The sequence below is a fragment of the Corylus avellana genome, chromosome 2 (genome assembly GCF_965113065.1).
Source record: "Corylus avellana chromosome 2, dhCorAvel1.hap1.2, whole genome shotgun sequence".
Taxonomy (NCBI): Eukaryota; Viridiplantae; Streptophyta; class Magnoliopsida; order Fagales; family Betulaceae; genus Corylus; species Corylus avellana.
In genome coordinates this window covers 22859016-22884878 of record NC_142491.1, presented here as the reverse complement: position 1 = coordinate 22884878, position 25863 = coordinate 22859016, and the positions used below count along the sequence as shown (strand labels likewise).

General features: G+C 36.2%; 1 protein-coding gene, 1 long non-coding RNA gene and 1 pseudogene across 2 annotated transcripts; all 3 read right to left on the bottom strand.

Moving 5' to 3' along the window:
• Positions 1 to 6290: 6290 nt before the first annotated feature.
• LOC132168464 (protein FAR1-RELATED SEQUENCE 5-like) lies at positions 6291 to 10993 on the bottom strand (annotated as a pseudogene).
• An 8652-nt stretch (positions 10994 to 19645) lies between these two features.
• On the bottom strand, positions 19646 to 21005 carry LOC132165460 (uncharacterized). The gene is made up of 2 exons (XR_009438499.2): positions 20824 to 21005; positions 19646 to 20218 (listed from the first exon to the last, which is right to left on the bottom strand). It is a non-coding gene; the product is annotated as an uncharacterized LOC132165460 (long non-coding RNA).
• Positions 21006 to 22831: 1826 nt separating this feature from the next.
• On the bottom strand, positions 22832 to 25187 carry LOC148587514 (uncharacterized). Its single transcript, XM_088512653.1, has 6 exons — positions 24886 to 25187; positions 24493 to 24700; positions 24157 to 24345; positions 23515 to 24062; positions 23070 to 23421; positions 22832 to 22870 (listed from the first exon to the last, which is right to left on the bottom strand). Exons 1-6 carry the CDS (start codon positions 25185 to 25187, stop codon positions 22832 to 22834), a joined length of 1638 nt encoding a protein of 545 aa, XP_088368779.1.
• Positions 25188 to 25863: the final 676 nt, after the last annotated feature.

Sequence of the window (25863 nt, the reverse complement as noted above, 5' to 3'; positions counted from 1 at the left end):
CCTAATAGTTGGCCATCGAAAAGGGATGGGGGTTGCGGCGGACCGGTTTCAGCATTCCACTGAGACAATTTCACGCCATTTCAAGCATGTGATGAGGGCATTATGCAACTTGGGAAGGACCCTTATAAGGCCTAGGCAGCTCGATGGAGTGCACCCATACATACAGGAAAATCCAAAATATTTTCCCTGGTTTGAGGTACATCTATATTTTCGGTAGTTAGTGGGTATTTGAATTTATTTGGGACCTACCTAACCATTCAATTGTTTCCCAATATTTTGCATGTTAGGACTATGTGGGGGCCATTGATGGTACCCATATTCAAACTTGGGTTCCGGTGAAAAAATAAAACGCATTTTGAGGGCAAAAGGCAGTCGTGTCCCAAAATGTAGTGTATGCCTGTGACTTTGACATGATGTTCACGTTCGTGTATAGTGGGTGGGAGGGGACAGCCAATGACTCAAGGGTCTTCTAAATGCCGTAACTAGACCTAAAAATGAATTTCCTACACCGCTGGAAGGTGAGTGTCTTCTCTCCACAACCATGTGTCAATATTTATAAATAAAGTTGTCTAATATCTGCTCACACAAGTGCATGTCTACTTGCAGGTCACTATTACGTAGTTGACTTTGAGTTCGCATACGCAAAAGGATACCTCTCCCCTATTGCAGAGAAAGATATCATTTGCAAGATTTTCGAAATGGTGGTGACACTCGAAGGTTCAAAGAATTGTTCAATTTCCACCATTCCTCACTTCGTATGGTAATTGAACACTACTTTGGAGTACTGAAAAGGCGTTTTCATGTGCTAAATGGCATGCCCAAGTACAAAGTGTGTCGCCAGCCCCTTGTAGTCAATGCATGTTGCACACTACACAACTTCATTTGCCAGGCTGACCGTAATGATATGTTTTTTGAACATGCCCCTCCTGTGAATCTTGGCAATGGTGCTGATTACCCTAACCACTATGACTTCTCTGAAGAAGTTGCTTTGATGATGGCAAACACTAGGGACCAGATTGTGCAATTGATGTGGGATAATAATATCCACATGCCGAATTGACATGGGGTTGGGTATTGCGATGCAACTATGGTGATATTCTTGTTTTGATAGCCTACCGACAGTACTATTTATTATTTTATGCTATATGATGCGTCATTGGACAATGTCTTTTGTGTATGGCTTGACATTATAGCACATTTGCTTGTGCTTGAAAATGTGTGTGAGCGAAGTGTGCTGCGAACATGCTATGTATGGGAATGTCGGTTGTGGACTCTTATGTCTGTCATTTTGGTACTTGCTATGTATAATTATGTCGGGTGTGGACTCCTGTTATATGGCTACCTCGGTTTGGTACTTGGTATATATAATTAAGTCGGTTTTGGACTCTTATTATATCTCTATGTCAATTTGGTACTTGCTACGTATAATTATGTCAGTTGTGGTCTCATATTTATATCTATGCCATTTTGATAATTTATACGTATGACTATGTCGGTTGTTGGACTTATATTTTATATGTATGTCATTTTGGTTGGCTTTATCTATGTGTTAAGAATAGTTATGGAGCTCGAGATGCAATGTACATGTGGTGCTGGACCGTTGGGACTACTCATTTCTAGAACCGACATGAACTACATGAGGCGCTTTTACAAGTGTCCCCTATACAAGGTATGCAATGTTTTTGCTTAACCTAGTGGGATAGGTATAACAAACATGTTAAAAAGTCGTATGTGTTGTCATTATTTTTTGTGGCCCTAAACATAATAGTCACTCTTCACATTGAGACAACACTAACTGATTAGAACGAGGTATTTCAACTATTAATATGCATTTATCTTTTAATACATTGGTATTCTATCCATGATCGACTGGTGTTACTACAGAATCATCCATGTAGTTTCCATTGGGAAGATGAGCTACTACAAAATTTGTCGCCACGCTCGTCCCAGCAAGGACGAGTATATTAGGAAGATGAGTTGTTGGAAAATATATCAACACCATCGACTGATGTCTTAGAAGTGGGTGTACGTGGTAATAGTGGTGCATTGGGCAACCAGTGGCTCAATAATGCTATGCGATGTTGTGTTGGTTCGGTCATTTGCTGTTTGTGTTGCCTAGGAGTACTCCTACTACTAGTGCTCTTATTTGCTTGAAGCGCATCTTGGTGGCATTGCATTAATGGTAACCGGTTGTTTGTAGTTTGCTGTTAAACCTGCAGGAAGGATAATTTTTGTTTATGGTAATTGATCTCTTGTTAGTAGGATAACGGTAATGCATCGTTCGGTACTATGTAGCTGGGGCGAACCATTGTTTGTTTAAACCTATTGAAGATGATTGCCTATTTTTTGCATTATGCATATATCATCTATTTCCACAATGTCAGCCCATTAACGACAAAAATAAGTGGAAGGGTATTTGTTGTTAGTCCATACGTGTAGTGAGAGGCACCAACACCAAGAGCAGTTTTTTTTTTCATAATTTATCTTATTTCAATTAATGTAATTATATGGAATTAAAATGTCTACCGTTTTTTTGACCCTGCACCAACAAGTGTAAAACACGGTGAAAGCCCAACTTGCATAAAAATAGAAGTGGAAGTGGAATCCGTTTCGGGTACCGTAGCATGCAGTGGGAGGCTTGAAGGTGCTGCCGAAAGTTACCAATTTTTTTTTTCTTAAATATTAATTTAGTTGGGTCAACCCCTATTTGTGAATCCAACGGAAGTTAGATCCTCCAACGATTAATACCAATCATTGGCAATCATTTTTTATTTAGACCAAAAGTTGTTGTTCTCTAGGTACAAAAGCAATTTTTATCACATTGTAAACTTATTCTTTACTTAGAATAAGCTTCCTCAGAGTTTTGAGAAAATGTGAGTGAATATGTCAAACTTAGAAAGTACAATTCTTTGCTAATCCCTTTTGTATGTTGTATGGTTGCTTTATGTGAACCTATTGAGCTTCATCAATGTTTTTATTCAATATGTAAAAGTTGTCTACTAATTTGTTTTTGTTAGATTTTCACTCGAAACTTGATTTCTTTTTTTGGTGATGTGAGTTGAACATGAAGCTTCCATTTAAGTTAGATGGCCACCACTAACCTTCCATTAATTATAAAACTCTGTGCACCATAGTCCTCTTATCCTAACAATCAAAGCTCATCAAGGTACTATCTAAGATATTAGTATTCATTTTGAACCTCTTAGTATATATATACCAAGGATAGCCAGTTTAGCTCAACTAATTTACTCCACCAACATACCCCAGATATTCTTTGGACTGCTCCTATATCATTCACTTGTGAAGACCTTACACTCTTTTCAGTAGTGAAATGTTTGTAAAAAAAAAAAAAAAAAGCTGAGGGGAAAATGAGGCGGGTGATCAAACGGGATATAAGACTGCAATTAAGATGAACTTTAAGAAAATTGAAAAGGAGAAGTTTGAAAGAAAAAAAGCAGTTATAGCAGGGTGGATAATTAGTAGGAGCTATGAGTGACATAAAAGTGATCTATTTAGTGCATTTACAGTGCTCATACAGTCATACACTTGGTGTTTACTACAAAATTGTAAAACTTTATGAGGTGGAGTTTTGTTCTTTTAAATCTAGTAATGTAATTTCTTCACTCATGCTTCATTGTATTAATTCATGTCTTCCAATTTTCCGTTTTCCTAAAAAAAAATTAGAGCATAGAACCAAGAAGAATTTTGATCTTTAACTCAATTTACATATTTATTAATTATTTACTCATGAATTTCTAGAAAGGCAAGTGGTTTGTTCATTTATTTCCTTTCGTAATACAAAAAAGTGGTTTGTTTATTACTTTCTGACAGTTACTTACTATGGTTTTTAGTTCTTTTACCTTAAGTCACAATTTTCGTAAGGCTACCCGCATTGTGAACACGCCATTGAGATTGCCCATCAAACCACATCATGTTCTTGTGAAATCATTTATGCTAGTGATGTAAGTTTACTGCTCTCCTTGCAAGGATTATTCTGATTTTATATTGTTTGTCAAAAGTGGTTTTTGCATCTCTCTCTCTCTCTCTATCTCTCTCTCTCTATCTCCCTTTGGATACGTCTAAGAGAGCTGCTACGCATCGTGAACATTTTCCCGACTGTTATTTCCGGATTGACGTGGAACGTACGTGGCTGATGCCACGTTGTCTCGAGTCCCATGTGCATCATTTTTTTTTCTTTTGTCTTTTTCCTTTGCAGCACACTCATTTCAAAATGAAAAAAAAAGAAAAAAAAAAAGAAAAAAAAAAAGAAGCAAAGCCATCTCTCTCTCCTCTGTCGCCAGATGTTCCCCACCCTCTCTCCCTCTCCCTTTCTCCCTCTTGCTCTTTCTCCCTCTCGACATCTATTAGAAACTTGCTCTCTCTCCCTCTCTGCCTCTCTAAATCAAAAATCACAAGAAACCCTCTCCTCTCCCTCTCCTCTCCCTCTCCCGCTCTCCATCCCTCGCTCACCCTCTCTCCCACTACGGCCAACGGCCAACGGCCACCTCCGCCGCTTACCGTATCTCTCACTCCGGCGCAAAGGTTTCGGCCACGGCGAAGAAGAACGATTCTTGCTCTCCCTCCGTCGCTCCTGTCTCTCTCTCACACTGATGAAAGCGTTTCGGCCACCGGCGAAGAATGGATTTTGGTCAAATCCCTCCTTTCAACACACCTCCGCCGCTGACCAACGACCCAAGGCGTACCACCACTGACAAGCCAGGCCACCAAAAGAAGCAATTTTCTCTGTTCTTTTCATTTTGGCGTACCACCAAAATTCCCACCGACAAAATGGGTATGAGAATTTTCTCTGTTCTTTTCGTTTTTTGATTTTGATTCCAATTGGGAGAAGATTTATGTTTTTCCACTTACTATTTGGCTATTGTTTGCTCCGTTGGGCTTTTGGATTTGTGGTAGTTTTACATGTGTAGCTGCTTTGTTTGATGATTTGCTTGTATATTTTTTTCTTTTGGGTTTCTTGTTTTTTTTTTTTTTTTTTTTTTTTTTCTATAGATGGTAGTTTGGGTTTGTTAGTTTTTTTTCTACAACTTTTCCTATTTTGAGAAATTCTGGGCAGTTTTTCCTGTTTTTGGAATCCAAACCAAATGGGGTTGTGGGTGTTACAGGTTGTGCCAGTTTTCTTTTGAATGTTGATTGTTTTGTGAGATTTATCTGTGTAGAGTGGGTTGTTGTTTGGACGACTAAGAATAATTGAAGACACAAATGGGATGCTTGATGTTAATTAGTTTTCTGTTTGTGTATTCTAATTAATTGTATCTGCAATGTTATTGGGCATACATTTTTTAAAAAATTACCAATCTTGATATTTTTTTCTTGGTATAATCTGTCAGGATCTATTGTAACTTGTGAAGTAGGATCAATGATGAAGCTCTTGACCCTCATTTTGGCTCTCCAATTGGTTGGATAAATGCTTGTGTGAAAAGAAAGCTTGAAGTAATGGATAAAGTTGGAGTATGTCCAATTAAAAAGCTGGTTTTGCAGTAGTCTACTAGTACTTGGGAGGTTACAGTCGTGGAGGGATTGAAGACCTTGAAGTTTTGGCACTATGTATTCATATTTTGATCATTGTTGTTGTAAAGATAGTTAAAAAGTCTGTCATATGCAATGAAACTACTAATATTTGTCTATTTATTTATAGTGTCATCCAAAAAAAACATTTGCTGGAAATTAGATTTTTTGCTATTGAATACATCATACATGGATTTTGTAACTCGAAGATCTGTATACATCATTAACAGATTTATTAAATGACATTAATAAATCTTTCTTCTTCTATATTCTAGCTATGAATGTTTTATAGCATTGGATATGACATCCTAAAAAAAAAAGAAGAAAAAACAACCAATTGGGTACATTTGCATCTCTTGAAGCATAACTACAAAACAAGAAATAGAAGCAAATCTACAAAACATGAATACAAACTGAAACTGTAGAGTTTCAAGGATCAAAATAAGAATACAAAACAGGAATACAAATTGAAATTGTAGAGTTTTAAGGATCAAAATAAGAATACAAAACAAGAATACAAACTAAAACTGTAGAGCTTCAAGGATCAAAATAGGAATACAAAAAACTATAGAGTTTCAAGGTATTCCTAACAGTAGAGTATCAAGGATCAAAATAGGAATACAAACTGCAACTTGCTCTTGTCATTTCTTCACCTTTGTTAATTTTAACTTTCTAACAACCTTTTCTACAATGGATTGCTTTTGTGTTGGCGAGGGCTTTCCTTTACTTTTTGCAACTAAAGGACTCTGCAACTTATTACATTTCTAATACCTCCCATCAGTTGCTTCATTACAAATCGAATATCCACCGGGAATGTGAAGAGAAGGTGCACTACTCAAACTGCTTCCACTTCTTAACCCATTACAAAGCAATTCCTCCTTTAACTTACGTACACAAGCCTTCATTGTCATATAGGTTTCATTGTAATCTGATGTGAGAAATGCTACTTCAGAAAAATCATTGCATAAATCATCATATTTTTGTGCTTTAGGATTGCCACTCAAATCGTCATAACTACTTTTAACGAAAGTATATTTTCGTTTCAAGTCCTTCCTTCATCGGTCAAGAATATATTTGGATGGCAACTCTTTCACATCTTTCACCAAGGTAAGAACAATAAGGGCATGCTTGCACATGATTCATCTAAATTCAAACAATCTACAAGTACATTTTACCTCACATTCAGTGTCATTAAAGTAAACACAATATTTTACTTCTTTTGTGAAGTCACCACTAACTCTTACACGATCAATAACTTCATATGTAGAATTCACACCTTCGCATTTTAGTAAGGATGGCAAATACATCATCATGAATCCCCTAAACTCTTCTTGAACTTCTTTGAACTTTTCATTTGTGTAAATAGCTTGAAGTTGACGCTTAATAGAATGAAGAGTTATAAGTGGAAACATTTTATTGTAAGAACCAAAATCAGCTAGACGCTCGTTCTCCACCATTCTTATCAAAGCATTGTCATAATCTCCAACAAATTTCTTCAACGGAGTCTTTGGCCCCACATAATCATCAAAAAAGGCATTCATACTCTCACTTCGTTGTGTAGTGGACATTCCGGCCCAAAATGTACCTGTCACATATGCCGGTACCCATTGATGCCGCTCTCCATATAATTGACATAACCATGCATTCTCTTGAAGATTATATTTCTCAACTACTTGTTGCTATCTTGTTTCAAATTCATCACAAATCAAAGAGTTATATATGCAATTTAATAGAGCACCCTTAAACTTTTCATATTGAGAGTAAGATCCAAGCTTATGCGGAACTTTGCTCATTATATGCCATAAACAAAATCTATGTTTAGCTCTTGGAAATACTCTCCGAATTGTAGCTTGCATAGCTCTATCTTGATCAGTTATAATTGCATTTGAAGCTCGGTCTGACATGCATTTCAACCATGTTTCGAACAACCACACAAAAGTATCGGTATTCTCATTTGATAGTAACCCACACCTAAAAAATATGGATTGACCATGGTGATTCACTCCAACAAAAGGTGCAAACGGCATCTTGTATTTATTAGTCAAGTATGTGGTGTCAAATCTTATGACATCTCCAAACGATTCATAAGCTGCCCTACTTCGTGCATCTGCCCAAAACACATTTTTCAAATGTCTTTCTTCATCAAGGTCTATGACATAGAAGAAGCGGTTATTTTTTTGTTGCATTCTCATTAAATAGTTACACAATGCTTTGGCATCTCCTTCTCCAAGTAACTCATTCCTTACTTGTTTAATGCAATTTCGACAATGTTTTCTCCAAATGGAAGATTATCATACCCACCCACTTCAATAGCAAGAGCTTTGTAATTTTTACTTGGACGAACTCCAGCATCATCTAGTTGTTCAAGCTTTCTTTTCACACGAGAATTTAACTTCTTATGGCATCTAAAATATTTTGCCTTGCTTGGGCTTACTACATGAGTGTGTTCAAGCACGACACTAGACAATGTAAATCTTCCATCTAGACTTACTTTTGCATTGATCTTTGCCTTGCACCCCATTCTCTCCATTGGTTTTGGCCAAACGATATTAGATGCTTTGCTTTTTGACTTGCCCTCACGAAGGCATGCAATGGTGAAGTATCTTACATTTCCATCATCTCCAAGTCTACGAGATCTTTTTGTCACACCAAAACCTACTTGCTTGGCATATTGCTTATAATATGAAAAAACCTCTTCTTCAGAATCAACATCATACCAATTGTTTGTTCTTCAACCATTTGATTTTCAAGAGTAGTTATATCTAAACAAAGTTAAAAGGAAACAATTAACATAAATTTAACAAATCATATAGTACAAGCAAATTTTTTTTTTTTTTTAACTAACCAATTTGAGGGTCAAGAGCTTCATTGTTGCTTACATTCATCATTGAACTCGGCATCAATGTCAAATTACAGGAGATCCTAACTTGATTGAGAGAAATTAATTCTTTAACTTTTGTGTTAAAAGAACCTCTCTATCAAAGAAACAAAAGTCAAACAATGTTCATTAGTTCTAAGCACCAAGGTTGTTAACCCTTTAACATTTTTCAATCTTGTCAATCCACAACCAACATTAAAAAAAAAAATAAAACTTTTATACACCAAAACGATTATCCTATGCAAGAAAGCTAAATAATTGTGTTCTTCCATTCAAAAATCCAAGATTAACAAAAAAAAAATAAATAAATAAAAATAAAAATAACACTTCCATTCAGTATACGATTAAAAAAAAAATTGTTAATAATAATAATAATAATAAAAAAAAAACCCAACAAAAGAGAGATATAATATTATCAATAAAACAAAATCAACTAAGTGAAATACAAAAAAAATGTCTAAATTTTTGTAGGAGAGTCCTAGTAAGAAAGCAATCAAACAACCATATGTGTCATCAACAACAATTAAAATTAATATCTCTAAAAAAATATATATCTCAAAAAAAAAAAAAAAAAAAAAAACACATTTACCTTTACAAATGATGGATTGCAGGCGATGGTGTCCGGTAGTGGAGTGGGTGGTGGGTCACAAGAATGTTACGCAGGGTGGGAGGTGCTCTTTGGTGGGAGGGAAAAATTTTGGAGCGAAATTAAAGGATTGAATTTGAGAAGGAAAAATTATTTTATTGAATTTTTGTCATCTTATGCACCAATAGTCTCGGTCGCCCATCATTCCTGACACACCATTTCTCCAATGCCAAACCAAAACGCAATCTCTGTGGGCCATCTATTTTTTTTTTGACTTGTTTAAATTTAACAGACATGGCATCAGCCATGTTGGCTCCACATCATTCTGGAAATTACTTTCAGGAAAAATGTCCGGATCTCTAGCATTTCCCTACGTCTAAACTTTGTCACTGGGTGTGTCAGAACAAAATTGAATTTGGTGGTTGCTCTGGTTCAACTAGATAAACAGTAGCCTTTTGCTATGGTATTGTTGATTGGAAAACACAGTGATATTGTAACTCGTCCAGGTGACAGATTTGATGTCCCATAATTTAGTCAACTACAGTTGTCTCTCATGCAGTGATCTTAGACATGCTTGGCTGTACTTGGTGAGTGACGACTTGTATTTTGATGTTTCTTGGTAGGTTATAATGTGTAGTTTTGAGTATTAACTGAGAGCTTGCTATATTTTGATTACAAGTTTCCAGTTCTTATGTACAGTCTATATGATTTCTCCATTTCCATTCGAAGTATATATCTAGTTATTTCACTGAGAGAAGCATTGTGTGATTAAGCAACTAAGATATGCTGTACCTTAAGCTCTGAGTAGCTTGTTTTAGGGACTCACGTTCTTCCTTTCCACCCCTTCTATTTGTCTAATTGGAGTTTAGCCATGGCAATCTACCCCGATTTCCTTGTCATGGTTGTTAAGAACATTCTTCTTCCATAAAACACAAATCCTTCAGTTTCTGTGGAGATGACTTTTCAGGTTTTAGCGTTGGCAAATTCAGTGTCAAACCATGTAAACTAGAAATTGTTCTTTCATACTACTTGTGTCCTTCCATAACACATCCACATAAAAAAAATCTGTTTTCATGTGTTTTTTTTAAAAAAAAATTAATTAAATATCATTTTTAATGTTTTTTTTAGTACTTTTAATTTTTTTTTTAAATTATTATTTTTAATTAATTATTTATATGGACACGTGTCAAACCGTGATTAGTACTGACGTAGCGTTCTGTTAAATTTTGGACGAAATTTTGAAGGAGGGACTATCTTTGTCTTTAGGCAAACCAGAAGGACCTCATGTAATAAAAAGTAAACCCTATGGGTCAACAAATAAAAAAGTTAAACTACAGAGGTGAATAAGGTATTTAACCCTAAAATAAATGGGTAGCTAAAATAAGAAAATGTGACTTTTTAGTTAAAAGAGAGAGTAGATTTAAAGAGTCAAATAAGACTCATCTAAAGGGCACTACTAGGAGGTTACCTAGAGATTATTAACAGAACTTGATTAAAAATATTAAAGAATGTAACTAACAAAATAAATAAAAAAATTAAAGAAAAATTAATTATCATAAGAAAAAGGATATATATATATATATATATATATATATATATATATATATATATATATAAAGCAAACAATTAGAGTAATCAAAATATAAAAGCTTATATAAACATTTTTATTGTTTAATAATAAAGTTGATTACGTACTTCAAAATTTTCGAAAGAAAAAGAATTGTCAAAAAGGGGGTTTATCTGCATTAAAGTACAAGTGATTGTTTTTCCCACTGCACAGGGACCGCTGAAGCTCCGGTAGCTATTCCCTTATTGCCGTCTCCTAGTGGTGTGATAAAGCATTGCAGCATGTCTTCCGCCTCACGCACTACTCGATTGGGATGGATGAACTCTCCTCCATGTACCACCAGATTACGGCGTGCCCATATCTTTTTAGCAATCAAGACAGAGAGGTGCAACTCATCCTCGTGGCACCGATCAATAAGAGCCTCCAGAACTTCCATAAAAGAACCAGATCAATAAGAGCCTCCAGAACTTCCTTTATTATATATATATATATAACAAACAATTATGGTAACCAAAATATAAAAGCTTATTGTTTAATAATAAAGTTGATTACGTACTTCAAAATTTTCAAAAGAAAAAGAATTGTCAAATTAAGGGAATATCCAACCATGGGAGCAAATGGGCCATACCCAACCAAATCAACCCGGTATATATATATATATCTTCTTTACGTGTATCGCGTATTGGCGGAGGCTAAGGGACTGCTGCTAGGGTTTCGATCTTCGTTGGATTCCAAGGCTTTCGATTTTCGAAGTGCAGTGCAAGAGAAATGATTTCGGCTTTGGTGTATGTATCTGCTTCTTCCTTTTCTTCCTCTTCTTATTTAAAACTGCCTCTATCGAACGTTTAATCAGATGATCCATTGAACGTATTTTGCAGGTCGGTGGCTAAGCAGTTGGCTGTAGTTTACCCTATTTGTTGTGGTGCGCTCGTGTAAGTGTGTTTTCTCTTTTCCTTTTTTATTGATTGCGCAATGTTTTCGTGATGTTTCTCATGATATTGAGTGAATTGTTGATCAGGGTTGAAGAAGAATATTTTAGATATAAACACCAAATCCATATGATGAATCCTTTCGTCCAACGAGAGTATGTTTCCCTTTGATTCAAATGCGCTACTGTTCAGAATGCCTTGTTCCCGAGCTAGTTGTTTATTTATTCATTTATTTTTGTATTCCCTACTGCCAAAACAGTCTAATGATTAATATTGCATCTATAGCTTTTCTTTATAGTCGATTTTTGAAGATAGGTTAATTTTATTTATTTTTCTGCAAAGTGAACTACAACTTATCAACATACAGCTTTTTTCTATATTGTTTGTTTAACTTCTTAAATTCTGCGCCTTCGGTTAGTATTTGTTTATTCAACTTCAAATAGGGCTCCACCATGTTAATTATTCCGGTGAAACTAGGGTTTCTTTGCTCAAATCATTGTGATACCTTCCATATGGATACTTATATGTTGTTGAGACAAGCATATATCTGACCGACACAAATTTGCTATAAACTGATTTGTAATAAAGTGACATGTGTCCCTTAACTATTAAAAAAAATGTGAGAAGCACATGTTATTAAAAAAATATTTATTTCTCACATGTTAAAAGACACATTTACTTTATTAGATAAGTTTGTATGAATTAACTAGTTTGTAGCAAATTTTCATCCATATTTGACTATGCAATCTACATCTTTGAGAGTTATTTTTACAAGACTTTTCGTGTTGTATTATGGATTGATTGGTTATATTTGTTGATGGCATCATTTTGAATAATAATTATTTATTGTTGTTAAAATGTGCTCCAGCTAACATAATAAACTTTTGGGACAGGGCGATTAATCTTTTTCAGAGGGTGTTGAAGAAAGAAAGTCCATCTGGGTCACTTTTAGAGCTAATTGACAGAGAAAAGTATGTTCATTCTTGGTTTAACTCTGAATCTTAGCTGAAATGGTTGAAACTAGCTATCACACGCGCTTACTCATAAAAAAATATGCTTGTATCAATGCTTCATCAATGTGTAAAAATCTATTATTTGGTCTGCCGTGTTTGCTTCCATGTACAAAAAATCTTAGTGCCATATCATTTCTAAGTGAAAACTATGCAGTGCTCTCGGCGGCGCGTGTAGGGTACGTTAGCTATTTGTTGTCGAGTTTTTTTTTTTTTTTTTTTTTCTTTAGCTTAGGCGCTTGAGTTGAGTGTTGTGTAGAGTTATGGGGTTGTTAAGATGGTGTTCAATTGAATCCATAGTATTTGAGTTGGCGATGAAGGGAAGTTATCTTGGGGTTCAGATTCTTGAAAGATGTGGGGGGAAATATTTGCTCTATTGACTTAGGTAGAGCCGATAGTTGGTGTTGTTAGCCACCGTAGAAGAACTGATGCGAGAGATGGACTTGAAGGTGTTTTGGAGATGCTTTAGAGCGGTTTTCCCTGCTATTCTTGCCCAACGATGCACTAACAAACACGGGTGGTCCTTGGTCGTGGAGGAGCACGGTGAAGGGAGATGGAGGGGACATATTCTTGTATCGGAAGGAAGACGGAGAAGGGTAGAGGATGTTCACGGCAAAACTTCGCTCGGATGTTAAATTCTTCCAATTGGTCTTCGCTATCGCTCCTCGATGGGTGTGGGCAAGAATCTTAGACATTGTGTTCTCCGGCGAAGGTAGAGAAGAGGTTGTATGCAAAGGTAGTGAAATCCGGCTGGTTACCTTGATAAGTAATCGGGAAGAGGCTGCCACGAATCCAAAGGTGACTGCCCCGACTAACTGAAGTCGCCTTAGCGGATGGTAGCATCTAGGCTTGGAGATAATCCCAGATTTTTGGCTTGTGGTGTCTATCTGGGAATGGACAGAGGTAGTTTGGGTGAAAATCTTGAAGTTTGCTTCATCACAGATAAGCTGCAACACATATATCAGGATGTGTTGCTTGTCAATAGGGAGGAAAGCTCGGTTTGCACTCCCCTAAGCTCCTACTCCCTTGCTTTGTTGGGGAAAGCTTGTTGCTCAGGGCTTGAGTACTCAGATTGGGTGTTGTAGAGAGAGAGTGAAGGAAATCCATTGTTGTGGGGGTTTCTTGTGTGGTTGACGCTTGTGGTCTTAGGAAATATCACCCCTTAGATCCTAAGTTCGAGACTTGCTATGTGCAAACTCTCCCTTGGGGCCACACCCCCTGGTGTAAAAGCCAACAATTTATCCTGATCTGTGTTTTAAAGCTTCCGAGGGTGCAATGTTTGGGTTCAAGGTTTACTTTGCATGGGTGAACTCGAAGGGCCCTACCTTGTTGAGGTTCCTCGCCATTAAAAAAAAAAAAAAAAAGTTTTGATGAGTTTATGGCTCTCTTGAAAGTTATTGAAGCAAGCTGCGGTCATAGGGTTTCATCTTCTTCTTCTAAACATGGTAACAAAGGTAGTATGGAGTTAAAAAGACTGGAGTGCTCCATAATTATGATTCCAAAGGAGAGAGTTGAAGTTGTGGAAAAGGAAGTTCTTAATGAAGCATAAGTTGTTATCCTGAAAAGTAAGAGGCTTAGATGAGGGGATAAATATTTAAGGGTGAGGTACCTTCTTAGTGAGTGGAAGGTTGGCATTGTCTGTTTTCAAGAACGATATGCGAAGTTTGTGGGGTTGCAATTATGTGGACTGGCGTTGTTTGGACTCCAGACGGGCTTCATGTGACATTTTGATTACAGATAGGACGGTAGTGGAAAAGGCTGACTAGTGTCTTTTTCTTCCCCATCCCCATCCCAACATCCTCTTCACTATCCTCCTCCGAAGATGGACCAACCGAATCTGTCACCGCACCAGAAGAGATAGGCAGGGCACTGAAAGACGACATTGCCTTGGCGATCAAGCTATTGTCCATTGTCAACAACCTGCTATCTCTCAACTTACGGCTATAGCACTGCACAGGTTTAGAGGACAGCATAGACAAGGGTCTCAAATCGAGTCTTTTTGGTTTGTTGTCATGTATGTTTAGGATTAGCTCGAATTAAGAGCTATAGTTAATGTTCTTAGCCTCTTGGGGCTCATCGTTTTATAGATAGAGTTTCTAATAGCTTCGTAAGAGACGGATTATTTTTATTTTTTTAAGTTAAGCTTGTTAGTTCTTTTGAGATTTCTAAATCTTAAAAAAAAAATTAAATTAGATTCCGATCACCAAAGGAGGTTTTCCCATTGTTTCTGCCTAGGAAACTTTGGTTTTGTTGGAAAATCAAAGTAAATCGTTGTTTCATCAAAGTCGCCTCTTTGTCGATTAAAACCGGAAGCAGTCCACGACTTTGTGTCATGGATGATTGCAAGGATTTGAAGAAACTCCCATTGAAGTGGATTCTAAGAGGCTTGATGAATTTGATGCCCAAATGGAACTCTTGGAAAGAAACCTTAAACCTTTAGATATCAGTCCTATTTCTTGTTTAGACTATGTTATTTACGCATAAATATACCATGCTACTCAAAGCTATGTGATATGTTTTTAGCAAGTATACATCTTATTCTGAAATATGCATCTATTTGTACATCTTACATGTTCGAGACGTGTTTGTACTTTAGTATCTGTTTGCAATTTTCTGACCAAACAGTGATGCAAAACAGGTTGGCTGCTCTTTTGGGTGGAGTGCAGCCCAACAAAGAATTGTCTCTTTCATTTCGACACATTGCTCAAGAATTGCAGTACGTGTCCTTGTTCTAAACTTCACTGATTTTGATGGAAAATGATAAGTAATCAGAACTTGAACGATGGCATTTTGCTAAAATAGGCTTATACTAGATATTGGTGTCCATTTTGTGAACATGTTGAATGGATATATATATGTGTGTGTGTTTCTTGTTATTTTCTGCATACCTCAAAAAGATAGTGGTCATTTCCTTTGTTTGCCAATTGAACTCAACTAGGCCAGCGCAATTCCGCTGGCTTGGTTACATTGACCCTTCTGCACAATGGTGCTCTTTTTAGATCCATATCATTGGTTAAATCTTTCATTGTAACCTTTCTTTTTCGACTCCATCTACCCACATCTTTCTTGTTTGCTATTTCTTTTGTAGCCTATGAAAAGATTATTTCTGACTGAGTAAATGGGGGAGGAAAGGTAAATAAAATTTTAGAAAATCTTGAGGTGCTTGTATTCCCTTTCTCTTTCTCTCTCTTCTTTGCGGCTGCCGCTGTCTCTCCTCATTTCTTCTTGATTTTCTCTCTTCCTTGCCGCTAAAAACTCTTCGGTTTTCTATGGTATTTTCTCTACTCTCTTTTCCTTTCTTTTCTTCCCCTTTAGCGATGCCATTTGACATTTTTGGCCATTATTCACACACAAGCACAGCATGACACCACCCACTCATTCCGTGAGATACTCCCTATCTAATTCTCTCGATGGGATCATTAATTTTCCCAGCCTCTTCTGCTTGCTGTCTAAATATTTTCTGCATGGTTATATGGCTAAATTTGAAACTTAGCCTGTTTCTAAGTTATCTTTTGCTTATTGGATGTTTTCTTAATATTTAGTTCGAAATTCTGCTTATGTTGAAGTTCTTTACATTCACTTTTAAACCCTAGGGCCAAACCCCCGTCTGTTTCCGTACTGTAATTGTGTTGAACACACTTATGCACATGATGTGGAGGCAAACAAGTTGAGGAAAAGTTTGGGCTGTTAAATGTGCTTGTTAGAGTTTTGAGAATGAAATGTAAAATTCTTTGTAGTTTAGGACCATCTTGGGATATCACTTTATAGGATCATTGTGGCTGAGTTGATCTATGCTTTGCTTTTTGCGGCATTATACAAGAATGCGAGTGTTCCTTAAATGTACTTTCTAAATTTCAGCACGCATAGGATGTGTAGGCCTCCAGCTTCTTTCAGTTCTATGGTTTTAACTGATTTTCCTAAATGCTTTTAGTCGTCCATAAACACTTGTATTGAAATTTCAGGTTTGAGCTGGCACTGGATATATGGAGGCAGAATCTAAGTAGATCATTTTTTACTAATTTTAAACGCCGAATTTATAAGTGAGATTTCTATCTTATGCTAGACCCTTGTTTATATGGAAAATGTTCGTTTGTTAATATGGGTGATCGACATCTTAGTTAATGATTTTTCTTTGAATCCTACAGCAAAGAATATGTTGCTCTTTTTTCTCTCTCTCTCTCTCTCTCTCTCTCTCTCTGTTTCTCTTGTGTTTGGACGTTTTACATACTAGTAGTTGAAGTCTAATTGCTTACCTTGTGCTCGCAAAGACTATCTTGGTTGAACTCATTTTCTTTCATGAAATCATTTTGGAGAATTATGATAGCACAAACAAGTTACTGTATTAGATAGGAATAGTTTCTTTCGGTGTAAACTCTTGAGGGTAATACATTTATGAGATTTGTATATATACATTCATGGAATTCACTTTACCATAATTTAAACACATCTCTTTCAACTAGGATTTTACGTTGATGTTCTAATAATATTAATGTGGTACGTTAGCTCAAGCATTTTATATGTGTAGGCTTGTTGGGGAATAACGGAATAGGCTTTGGGAAACAATTGCCCCCCTTTTTTTTTAAGGATAAGCAAGGGAGGATCCTCGTGGTGGGGGAAAGGGTTTATAAGTGATTGGGTTGAGGTCTAGCTAGTAATAATTTGTTTTGATAAGTAGGTCAAGTTTTTTTGACAAGCGGTAGTAAATAGGGCTTAGGTGCTTGAATAGCTTTCTAGATATGTTATGTTCTTGGTGTATATTAACACAAAGCCTAAAAACTCTTTTGAATTATCATATTATATGATATTTTTGTGTCTCAAACAGCTTTGGAGCCAACTCACCATTACCTTCATTCAACATGAAGGATATAGAGGTAAATTTCAGTTTTCACATCTCACATTTTCTGTTTGTAGAATTGGTTATGTTGTTTACATGCTCTTACACCTGTTTATTGGCTTTTGTTATGCATTTTCTTTTTTGCAATTGGCTTCTATGTCGGTGGCATCTAATTGGAGCAATATCCAGCGTGCAGTTGTGCTGTTCAAACATCAAAGAGAGGAATAGACTAGAAATACCAAGTGAGAGCATTTTGTTGCCTAGATGTTCATGAAATACTAATACTTGGTGTATTTAGGTCGTTGGAAATTAACTTGACATTTTATTTTTATTTTTTCTATTTGTAGTCATATGTTATGCATACCTATGGAGACCAACTTAATTAGGATACATTTAGACGTCGTTTGATAAACGATTTTGCCTGTTTTTGGCTCTACACTATTCATCACACTTTTTTTATTTTTTTAATATTCTCTTACTTTTTACATCATATCAATAATTTTTTATTATTATTCCAATAAAAAAATCACTACAAAACAAAAAATTTTCATTTTTCCATACCAAACATTCTTACTTTTTCATTTTTTTTTTAAAAAAAACATTCTTACTTTTTTTTTTCACTTCAATCACTTCCTGCTATAGTATCGAACCAAAACCAAAACAAAATGTCCCCAAGAGGTAGCTCAATCGACTGGGACCACGCTTAATGAAGCAGATGTCACTAGTTCGAATCCCCCTCCCCCCTCCTTGTGCGAACATATTAAAAAAAAAAAAAAAAAAACCAAAACAAAATCGTTTATAAACGAAGCCTTAATGTTTGTTGTTATGTGTCTTCTTGCATTCGATCTGTCCGATTTTTATTGGATCAATCTGTTTGGTTGTTTCCATGTTTAACATCATTTAATTGGCTTTTGTTTCTCGTAAATATATGTTTGCTCTTCTTCTTGGGTGTAAAATCTCTAGGGCTTCAAGGAAAACTAATGGAAAATACAGCATTTAGGTTAAGTGTAAAGTAAATTGAACATGGAATCCTTATCCAATAACATGTTAAAAGGTTGATTATGCATTCAAAATATTCTCTTAGCATAACAAATCAAACAACACCCACAAATTATAATGAATCCTAAATTCTTATAGACATGCAATTTTTCTCCATTTGAAAGCACTCAATTGTTAAATCTATCAACAACATTCATTAATCATCTCAAGAATGCATAATATGACTACTATATTGGCTTCACCTATAGCCCTAGCTAGGGTTTAACCGCTTGTTAGTATAAAATAAATTTCGATTTATTGCTTAATACTATCACAGTCCTAGAAAGAAATTTCTACTAAAATTTCTACCAAGTCCCACATATTATTACTTTTTTGCATTAATATATCATTTTAGGCTCAAGATTAATGATCGAACAATATTCTACAATTAACTATAAAATCTTAGAATTAGTTCAAAACAATTATGATAATACTTACTTTAATTAAGGAAACTATGCATATTCCAACTATTATCAAAACCCCAATTGGCAACCCCTTTTTTAACGCCCCGACTTTTATTTAAGTCGTAAAGCGGAATTATCACAATTCAACGTGGTACTACTACTACACTTTTTACACACACAGTAGAAGATTTGAGTATAAAATTTTTATTTATTTATTTTTTTCCGAAACCACAAACTCACTTATAAAACATATTAGAGCTTCTATTACGTAACAAAATGTCATTACATAAATTAAACTTTATTAGTCACTTATAGTCACTCTTATAGTCACTCCTCAAGAACTCCCCTCTTCATTACATATATAAATTAAACACATTAGGCTTAATCTCCTGAACTCCCCTCTTATAGTCACTCCTCAAGAACTCCACTCTTTTGTTACTCCAAAACTACTTCTCTGTCTGTCTCTCTAATCGGTGTGCAAAAGATAATAGCAAAGTGAGGATGGCTTATCGGAAGTCTTTTTCTACTGCTGTGATACATGGATAAAGCTTAGCTGAAAGTGGCATTCCACTCTCTTTTTAAACAAGTTTACGTCAAAACTGCATAGAATCAAAGTGAGAAACTTCTCACATTGCTACTCTTGGCAAATATAAAAAGTTTTCCTATTCATGTCTTTCACTTATTTTATAAATATTATTACTATTATTATTGTTGTTGTTATTATACGGCGAGGGCAAGCTTCAATACACTTGGAGAAACTTTTATGAAGTTCTTGTTGGAAGCTTTCCAGGAAGCATCATCATTTTATCTTATATATATATATATATATATATATATAACATTAACATTAAAATTATTCCAAGTCTAATTCTCTTATCCCCAACTAATTAAGCCATATCATATTGAGGTAGTTCCGGACAAGCATAAGCTTTTACATTTTATCTATTCAAAAACTTAACCCAAAAATACCTAAACTCTTTGCATTTTGCTCATCTTCTCCTTGCTCCAACATCTATTATCTAGAATTAACAGAGACTTCCTCCCAACTTTGCTTACCACACATACTTCACAACCTTTCAACCAAATTTAATCACCATTCACCAAACTCCTCTTTTGTGTTTCCTCTCCCTCACTGGTGCGTCAAACCAAACGCTCACTTAGAAGTAGTGCGCCAATAAAAAATAATGCGAGATTTGTTCTCCATTTTGCCATGACTTGCTTTGACTTGCTCTGCCTGGAGAGCTCCAGCAGCTCAGCAATTTGCAGCTTCAATTTGTTGACATGAGCATTTACCAGCTTCAATTCGTTGACATCAGCATTCTGCAGCTTCAATTTGTTGACATGAGCATTTACCAGCTTCAATTCGTTGACATCAGCATTCTGCAGCTTCAATTTGTTGACATGCCTGAAGTTCTCCATCAGCTCTTTTGAAAATCTTTTCATCATCTATTAAGGGAAAAAAAATTTTTGTATGAAATAGCAAAATAGAATCAATTTACAAAGGATCAAATCCAAACAAAACCTTCAACTTACACTAAACTCAAAACTCAAAATCAACTTCAAAACTTTAAAGCTAAATACAGTTTCCAAGAATTGCACAGAAAACTTTCTTTTGGTTTCCCACTACCAAAAAAAAAAAAAAAAAATACACAAACACAAACACAAACACCATACCAAAATAAAACCAAGAATTGCCATCACAAACAAGCCAACCCAATCGATCACCCAAAGCAAAACCCCAACCAAATTCCACCACCAGTCCGTGAACCATAGACTCAACCGCAATCAGGTCAACCAAAATCAGAACACCCAACAAAATCTTCTTCCCTCTTTCAACCATAAATCAAAACAACCAAACTCTTAACTAGCTAACTCAATTTTCCTAACTAAATTAACTAATTAATTATTCTAAGATGTGCATTTTCTTTTGGAGGTTAATAATAGGGAGGAATGGCATGTGAAATTATCAACAACAAAAAAGAACTAGAAGAGAAAACAAAAAGTGAGAACTGTGTGAGAATTGTAGAGATTGAGCGAGAAAAACAGCGTACCTTTGTAGATCCAAAGACCGAGATTTGCCCGGGAAGTTGGATTTGGGTCAGAAGTTGGAGAGGGTTGCAGCTAGGGTCAGAAAGATTTGGGAAAAGTGAGAGGGAGAAGCAGCGAATATCTTGCATAGGGAGAAAGAGAAGGGCCTGCGTGGAGTTGTATTGAGTGGGCTTTAGTTGGTTGGGTTGGGTTGTTAGAAGTAAACTGTATATTGTTAGAATTGGGTTGTTAGCAGTGGTTGTAAGAAGAGAAAGAATGGGTGTAATGTATAACTTTATAAGAGAAGAGAGAGCGTTGTTTGGATCTGTGAATACACGAGATTTATATATATATATATATATTTTTTGGATGGAGGTGTTTTTTAGCCCTTTCGTTAACTTTTTTTAGCTCAAAATATAAAACAGTACACCATTGAGAATCCTCTTATCATTTCATTTTTGCCATCATTGATTTGAAAGACTCCTATAGCCTGGATTAGATGTTCAATGATTTAAACGAACTACGTTTGAAACTTTTCCAACTTAGAACATGTTTGAAATTACATTGAAAAATGAAAATTTTGTTATAGAGAAAAGTTAGAAAAATTACAGTTTATCCCCTAAAGTTGACAGCATTTTTCAATTCGAACACCAAAGTTTCAATTTTTGCAATCCATCCCTACAAAGTTCTAATTTTTTTCAATTCGACCAATATTATCCCAAAATTCCCATATTACCCCTAATTTTTATTTTTTTATGAAAAAATAAATAAATTTTGAGCTGCAAAAATGGCCAGATGGCAAAAGGGGTGGTCGAATTTTTTTAATTTTTTTTATAAAAAATAAAAATAAAATAAAAATTATGGGCAATATGAGAAGTTTTGGATACAATTGGTCAAATTGTAAAAATTTGGAACTTTGGGGGGGCGGATTGCAAAAATTAAAACTTTAGTATTTAAATTGAAAAACGCGGTCAACTTTAGGGGGGTAAACTGTAATTTTCCCAAAAAAGTTTGAAATAGGTTTTCAAAAAATGCTTCATTTTTTTAGCTTTTTCTCAATAAGCATTTTTAGACTTTTTAAGGGCCAAAAAAGTCATAATTTGAATTTCCAGAAAAGCATTTTTAGCTTTTTCTCAAAAATACTGAAGATTCACTAGAAGTAACCTAATCAGAAAAGACCAACGAAGTGTCGTCGTTTTGCCAACCCAAATTCCATAAACTAGAAAAATAAAATATGACCAATTTGAGCTAGTAAATAAGAGGTTGCACAGAAAATAAAAGAGCTAGTAAACTATAGGCACACGTAACATGCATTCATATTGTTAAAAAGCAGGAGACACATGCCATAGCCATAACAAACCTTTTTTTTTTTTTTTTTTTCTATTCAATATGGGAGACGGGAAAAGGGGAGATTACAACATAAGTAAAAACAGAAAAAGGGTGAGCAACCCAAACATAAGTGCCTAAACAGCCGCAAATAAATGCAGTAATCAAGAAACAAAGAAACAATTGGGAATGTGTCAAATTATTGACCCGGCCCATCAAGCGAACATGAGCAGCCACAGAGGACTGCCAGCAGATGTAAAGGGCTGGATCGAAGCCCTCGCAATAGCCATGACAAACATAAAGTCATAACTAGTTATATTTGTGTTCCTCATTGACAACACAAATCTACACCCAACCGCAGCGTCACAGAAGTCTCACTGAACATAACCCAATACCCCTATTTCAGTACAATGTTAAGACCATAATGTATCCAAAACACACACACACCCCACCTCCTCCAAGAAGAAAGAAGAAAAGAAAGCTAATAACAAGGTTGCCAAGGTAAATGATTTAACTTTATGTAATGACTAGTGCTGTTGAATCCTCCGGTCAACTAAAAAAAATGGAACCGAAGAGAACTTAATGCAGAGAATGTAACAGCTTGATGGTGATGTATGGAATGCTTGGGCATTGATTGAGAAGGAAAGGACACTCTCCGAGGCCACATATGGCCATTGGCCATCACAACCAAGACAACCCAATGGATCAACCAAAGCAAAAACCCAACCAAACTCCACCACCAATCTGTGAACCCAAACCATTAAAAACCTAAATCCCCAACTAAATTCCCAATCAGTCAACCAAAATTAGAACACCCAACAAAATGGAACATTTTCAGGCTAAGACAATGTAGTATCATTTTCAATAAGGTAACTAAGTTAGCAACAATAATACTAATATTCCTCTATTCAATAAGTACTAAGTTAACAAATTTTGGTTTTACCTGTACTCGAGTAGTATCATTCTTTGGCTTATATTTCTTTGGTTTCCACCTCTTCCGATCTTCCCTCAAAGGTAAGGTACAATCTTTGTAATTATGCCCTAAACCCCCACAATTTCCACATCTTACAACATAGCCACTACGAGTTAGTTTGTAGGGGTTAGTACGCTCATCTGATGCTTTTTTCCTAGCAATCTTTGGTCTACTAGGAGCCCTTCTAATGATAGGTGACAGAATCTCATCGCATGCATCATCAGCCGGCCATGTATCCGGACCTTCAATGCCATATACTCGAAATGCGTATCCTTGCATGTACTTATCCATCTTGTAATACCCATCCAAATACTCCTCCGGCCTTTGCTTATGCATGTAAATTGCAGCACAAGCATGTGAGCAAGGGATCCCATTCAACTACCATCTCCCACATGTGCACGTGTGGTGATCTAACCTGACTAAACACCGTGCATCATACACGTGGTCGACCTCGAACTCCAGTTCATTCTGCCACCGACTTATACAATTTCTTGCATCACATTTTGATCTCTCCAATTTTTTCTGAATCTTTGCGCATATTGTGTATTGCGCTGCTCGGACTCCGTTTTTTTTTTTTTGCTGGAAGCATGCCATTATCATCCGACGGATTTCTTCAACCATTGTCAGGATCGGCTTACCCCTAGCTTCTTTAATCCAAGCGTTAAAGCTCTCAGCCAAGTTGTTCAATAGCATATCACTTTTGGATTGGCAGCTGAAAGCATGTCTGGACCATGACGCTTTAGGTACACCGGTCAGGTAAGCGTGTGCTTCCTTATCCATTGACAAAATCTTCTTCATGTGGTGCTCAAATGCATAAATATTAGTTGCCCGTACAGCCCCCCACAGCTCATATTTGAAGGCTTTTCCCGTATACCCTCTAGCTTTGAAGTTAGCATGTAGGTGCCGAACACAAACATGATGCTCAGCATGTGGCAACACTACATCAACTACAATTCCAAGGCCCTACACACATGAATATAACATTGAATAATATGTAAGAACATAATAAAATTTTAATTGATCAAAAAGAATATAAGCATTTTATGACACCAAATACCTTCTGTCTGTCAGACATTATAGTCCAACCAAGTCCACCTTCTGAGCCACATAAATCTTCCAGCAAAATGGTAATAAACCATTGCCATGACTCTCTGGTCTCGGCCTCAACCACTGCAAATGTTATTGGGAACATGTCGTCGTTTCCATCCTTGCCTATGGCACACAACAATTGCCCTCCATATTCCCCCTTTAGATGACAAGCATCTAAACAAATAATTGGCCGACAACCATGCTTGAGCCAATTCTTGCACGCATCAAGGTAAATATACATTCTTTGGAAGAATGTTCATTCTCTCTGAATAAAAGCACTACTACCAGGGTTGGTGCTTCGTACCGCTAACGCGTACCTCCTTGTGAGGCAATATTGCTTGGACTGGCTACCAAAGAGTTGATGCAATGCCTCATTTGCCCTATAGCAACGAGCAATAGGAATGTCTATGTTAAAGTCTCTCTTCACCATCTGTTGCAATGCATACGGGGTCCATGTGGGATCATCCTTGAAGTCTTTCTTATATGTACGAACCATGTAATCGACATCGCATCTGGTGTTTCATACTGATTACCACAAGTATGAGTCGGGTATAAAGTTTTAATCTGTATACAATTTCTTATAGTATCAATAGAGGCGTGAATCCTCCATGCACAATGCGTTTCTCTACATATTGCACTAACTCTACCCAAGTCATTGTGTTTGTAGTGGTAGTCGAACCCATTCTGCACAACATACAGTTTAAGTGTCATCTTGAAGGAATATGTATCTGCAAACTGATCCCCCAAGCCAAACTTCACTAGAATTTTCAAGTCATGTTTCTCATTGAACTGCCTATACCACTTGTTATTTTTTCCACTGTCAGAATCATTGCCTTGCAAACTCGCAAGACCATCACTTTCATCCTCAGATTCGTCATCCCCAAACTCAGCTCTTTTATCATTTATATTACAGTTAACCTTCTCCCACCAATTGGACGTTCCATCCTTTTTCTTTATTGATCTCATCAGCATCGTAGTATAGGTCTTCATCCTCACCATCAGTTACTTCCAAGTCAATCAATAGCTCCTTTATGACTTCATCAATATCCTGAACAACTTTGGTCTTTCGTGGCCTACCACGTCTTTTGTTGTTTTTAGCTGTTTCTGGCATGGTGTGCACACGGTCATGAGCATTGTCCTCCACACCGACATTACAGTTGTTCCCCACACCGACATTAACATTGTCCTCTTCATCTTGCAATACAGGTTGATCATACGTTGTTTTTCTTCTTATTCTTCTTACTGAGAAAAAAAGAAAGGATCAACAACCACTACAATTTACCTAAACCCTAAACACAAATAAGCTTAATGCTCAATCAATAAATTTTTTTTAAAAGAATATAAACATGTGTGCCAACCTCGACTGGTGGTCGGTTGCTTGCCTGCTTGCTTTCTTGGAGGTGCACAGTCACTAGAAGTCCTTTTCTTTCATGGTGTAAAAGTACGGGTAGCCCTAGTTTTGACCCGTGGGCTTTTAAAAATTATTGGTTGAGCATTTTTAAAAGGGATTCCATCTTGTCCTTGTCCATCTCGTCCTTGTCCATCTCCATCTCCATCTCCACCATCACTAGCAGCCCTAGTTGTTTCATCGACCCCACCACCCTTTCTCCATCTTTTCTTTTAGCAGCTTCAAGAAATAAATGCTCCTCTATAATAACAGCATCGTCCACCAAAT

Bases quoted from the DNA above. Each gene is read 5' to 3' on its own strand.
- LOC148587514 (XM_088512653.1), bottom strand. From the start codon at position 25,187: ATGGTGAGGATGAAGACCTATACTACGATGCTGATGAGATCAATAAAG. The intron at 24,701-24,885 runs GTATGTTGTGCA...ATGAAACACCAG, and splicing joins TTCAAGATGACACTTAAACT to ATGCGATGTCGATTACATGG. The intron at 24,063-24,156 runs GTATTTGGTGTC...TCATGTGTGTAG, and splicing joins TAATGTCTGACAGACAGAAG to GGCCTTGGAATTGTAGTTGA.